Source organism: Eleutherodactylus coqui, chromosome 1 (genome assembly GCF_035609145.1).
Source record: "Eleutherodactylus coqui strain aEleCoq1 chromosome 1, aEleCoq1.hap1, whole genome shotgun sequence".
NCBI classification, from domain to species: Eukaryota; Metazoa; Chordata; class Amphibia; order Anura; family Eleutherodactylidae; genus Eleutherodactylus; species Eleutherodactylus coqui.
The window spans coordinates 412,293,112-412,296,872 of NC_089837.1; the positions used below are offsets into that span (position 1 = coordinate 412,293,112).

General features: G+C 39.8%; 1 protein-coding gene across 1 annotated transcript; it reads left to right on the plus strand.

Annotated features, from left to right (window-relative positions):
• The first annotated feature begins 258 nt into the window (after positions 1 to 258).
• LHFPL5 (LHFPL tetraspan subfamily member 5) lies at positions 259 to 2,775 on the plus strand. Its single transcript, XM_066593141.1, has 3 exons — positions 259 to 704; positions 842 to 1,078; positions 2,397 to 2,775. Exons 1-3 carry the CDS (start codon positions 293 to 295, stop codon positions 2,411 to 2,413), a joined length of 666 nt encoding a protein of 221 aa, XP_066449238.1. The 5' UTR covers positions 259 to 292; the 3' UTR covers positions 2,414 to 2,775.
• Positions 2,776 to 3,761: the final 986 nt, after the last annotated feature.

The following is a 3,761-nucleotide window of genomic DNA, read 5'->3' on the forward strand; positions in this document are numbered from 1 at the left end:
CCTTAGGAAGGGGATACAGAAATCTTTTTTCAACCATCTCACCAATGAGAAAATATATTTTCCTTCTGTCACATTTCATACATACCATTTTAAAGTTAAAAGGACTTTTTGCAGTGGTTTAACACTTTTTTGGTAAAAAAAAAAACACCATAACACAGCAGCACATGGTACTTTGTAAACAATTTATAAGTGTCTTTACTGTAAGTGATGTTGATCATTGTTGCTTTTCCTAATAGTACTTTGGTTTTGCAGGTTTTGCTTTTGAGAAGAGGTATAACCACATTAGATCAAAATGGTACAGCTGTTGCCTGCACAAGAAGCAGCCAAAATATATCACACCAACTATGTCCGCAATGCGCGTGCCATCGGTGTCTTGTGGGCAGTATTTACCATATGCTTCTCGATTATCATGGTGGAAATCTTTATCCAACCTTACTGGATTGGGGATAGTTTAAACACCCCACAAGCGGGTTACTTTGGTCTATTCAGCTACTGCATAGGAAATGCTTTGACATCAGAGCTAATCTGCAAAGGAAGTGCCTTGGACTTTGAGAGCATACCTTCAGGAGCCTTCAAGACGGCCATGTTTTTTATTGGAGTGTCCATGTTTCTGGTGGTGGGTTCCATGCTGTGCTTCAGTCTTTTCTTTTTCTGCAATTCGGCCACAGTATACAAGGTCTGTGCATGGATGCAGTTGGCTTCAGGTATTAAATGACAACTGTTACCTTTCCATATATTTTTCAAGACACTGCATGTATTATCTACATGCTTTATTTTCATTTTGTTTTCATAATTTAGCATATCAAAACCTTAGTACCTTTTATATTTTTTTGCCTTTCAGCGGCTGGCATAATGATTGGATGCCTAATTTATCCAGATGGGTGGGACTCTCCAGAAGTGAAGCGTATGTGTGGAGATAAGACTGATAAATATACATTAGGGGCCTGCACTGTGCGCTGGGCCTACATCCTAGCTATTATAGCCATAATGGATGCTCTCATTCTCTCTTTCCTCGCCTTTACACTTGGAAACAGACAGGATAGTTTGCTGCCTGAGGATTTCAAGATCCAGAACAAAGGTTAGTAGTTCATAACTTGCAGTTTCTTACGTTACACATATATTTGTTAAGACTTGGTCGAAATTACAAAATGGACACAAACATGGGACCACCCTGAGCAACCCACTCCATTGTTGGTTCCTGTAGTATGCAGAGCGCACATTTACACTTGTTATTGTGCCAGACAGCGGGAAGAACTATTAAATCACTGCCTCTCAGTCTTCTCTGCTAGGGGCTTATTCACGCAAATGCATTTCCGTAGCGTGCAAAAATTTTTTGCGCAAAATACACGCATGTGAATAGAACTCATTGATTGCAAAATGAATGCACATGTTCTATTTTTACGTGTATTGCACACATCAAACTAATTTAACTCAATTGCCTATTGAAACCAATGGGAGAATGCTTGCGTGGTTTTTTTTGTGTGCAAAAATACACATGATATGCGCAGATAAAAAATACAGTAAAACACACACAAGCGTGCACAAAAATGCAATGCCCATCATGCAAATGCATGCATAAATGCTCTTGCGCTTGTGAAACTGGCCTAAATAGTAGTATTTTGGGGCCTATGTAAGCAATATGTGCACACTGCATAGGAGTATTATTCAGGCCTTGTGTGGCACTATTTATTGGAGTCTCTATTGCAGTTTCGGTTGGGAACTAAATGGCATTATTAGGATGGCAGTATTATGATGACAGTGTATGGTAGCATTATATGGCTACTTTAAGGGGTATTAAGGCATCATACATATGCAGCTTTTAAAACAATGAGAAATGCAGTCTAAAGCTTTTTTCACGATTGTGAGTGAGGGAACGGGCTCTTACTTCCTGACCATGGCTCCTTTTTTTTTTAAACCAGCCATGCATTAATGACATGTCTGTAAACATTATTTGTATATCCATCACATTCTGATATGAAAACCTAGCAATTATACAAAGGCGAGCGGCGCTGCTTAAGATACTGCTCATCTCTTCACGCAGAAGCAATCTATAATTATAGTCACAAGACTTACTGTTCATAAAGTGGACCCAATAGATGATGGGAGAGATCTCTGTATTGTCCCCTGGAATATTTATACATAGTTATTAGGTTGCCCCTCAAACGTCTTTTTTCTAAATGAAATAACCCCATATTTGATAACCTCTCTGGTTATTGTTGTCCGCCCATTCCATTTATTACTGTAGTTGCCCACCTTTGTACCCACTCAAGCTCTGATATGTCCTTCTTGAGTACCGGTGCTCAAAACTGTCCACAATATTCCATGTGAGGTCTGACCAGTGACTTGTAAAGAGGAAAGACAATTGCTGAGATTTATATTCTTACTTTGTTTTGCAGAAGATGAGAGTGGGTGAATCAATCGTCTTTCTACTGCAAGAATATGAATTTGTATTCATGATTACTCTACATAAAGAGTCAAAATAAGATCCCCAAGAAAGTAATGCTGAGAAAGGAATCCTGCAAGCTGATATGTGAGAGTGTATAGAATCTTAATTTGTTCATGTGGGAAATGACTAATGAAATGATATATTACTGTACATCCAGTTGTACTGTAACATATCTAACTCTGAATGACAATGCATATAACGAGTAGTACTGACCTAGGTGAGATGGTAATATTGTTCTCTTCCAAAATTACATTGAATGTTTAACTTATTTCACTGGACTGGATAAGTATTCTGTGTATTGGAACATTAATCTCTCTTAGCTTATCTAGTTTGAAGGTCATTGGTTTTTAAAGGTTTTTCTCTTGAAGGGTTTTCCAAGTTATTTTATTTCGTTTTGGGCTTTCCGTCCCCAAAACAACATCAAATCATAATACTCACCGTGGTGCCGGACCACTGCTTCAGCCGTCTAGCACTACAGCATTCGACAGGTGCGTCACCCGGCTAGCAGGCTTGGTAACATCCCGTAAATGTGTCACGTAGGCTTCTAAAGTAGAACCCCTGAGGCAGGTTCACAGGACATCATTGAGGACATCCATGTCGGCCTCCAATTGGCAAAAAAAGAAGTGGCATGTCACTTCACAATGTGAAATCAACACACTAATGAGCCCATTGAAATGGGCCAAATCCACATGCAGACTAGTGATCATAGTCTAAAGGCCCTTTTTTCTACATTGAGTGTCGGGCAAACAATTACACAGGAGCGAGTATCGCTGGATAGCTCACAGAACGGCCAGCAGGGAGGCTGGGTGGCTGGAGGAGAGTTCTCTCCCCGCTCTTCCACGCCCCTCTCCATTCACTGTAAGCAGCGGCTGCTCAGTACTGAACGATTGCTGTTTACACTGAATCATGGTCGTTCGGGATTTTAAGCATGCATATACATAGAACAATCATCATTCAAAACCCCGCAGGAGCGCAAAAACCTGAACAACCGGAATGATTATTGTCCCGTGTAAAAGGGCCTTAAGGGTGCTGGACAGTATACATCTGGAGATTAGTCTTTGCGTTTCCAGATGTATACTGCCAACTCTACAGCCAACATGGTGTGGATAGAGTCTAAGAACTAGTGGATTATATCTTTGCATGAGCATTAAACCAGCAAAGCGATAAATAACAATACAAAATGCAAGGCACTACATGACCAGAATTTATTTTTGTTTTACTTTCCATACCTTATTTGGTGGGTTTCCCTTTTTTAGGAACAATAAATCATTCAGTTTCTATTATACGGAACCTTTTATTTGGTTCTCTGTCTTAG

Coding starts and splice junctions, on each gene's coding strand:
- LHFPL5 (XM_066593141.1), top strand. CDS start 293: ATGGTACAGCTGTTGCCTGCACAAGAAGCAGCCAAAATATATCACACC. Junction 705..841: donor ATGGATGCAGTTGGCTTCAG/GTATTAAATGAC, acceptor TTTGCCTTTCAG/CGGCTGGCATAATGATTGGA.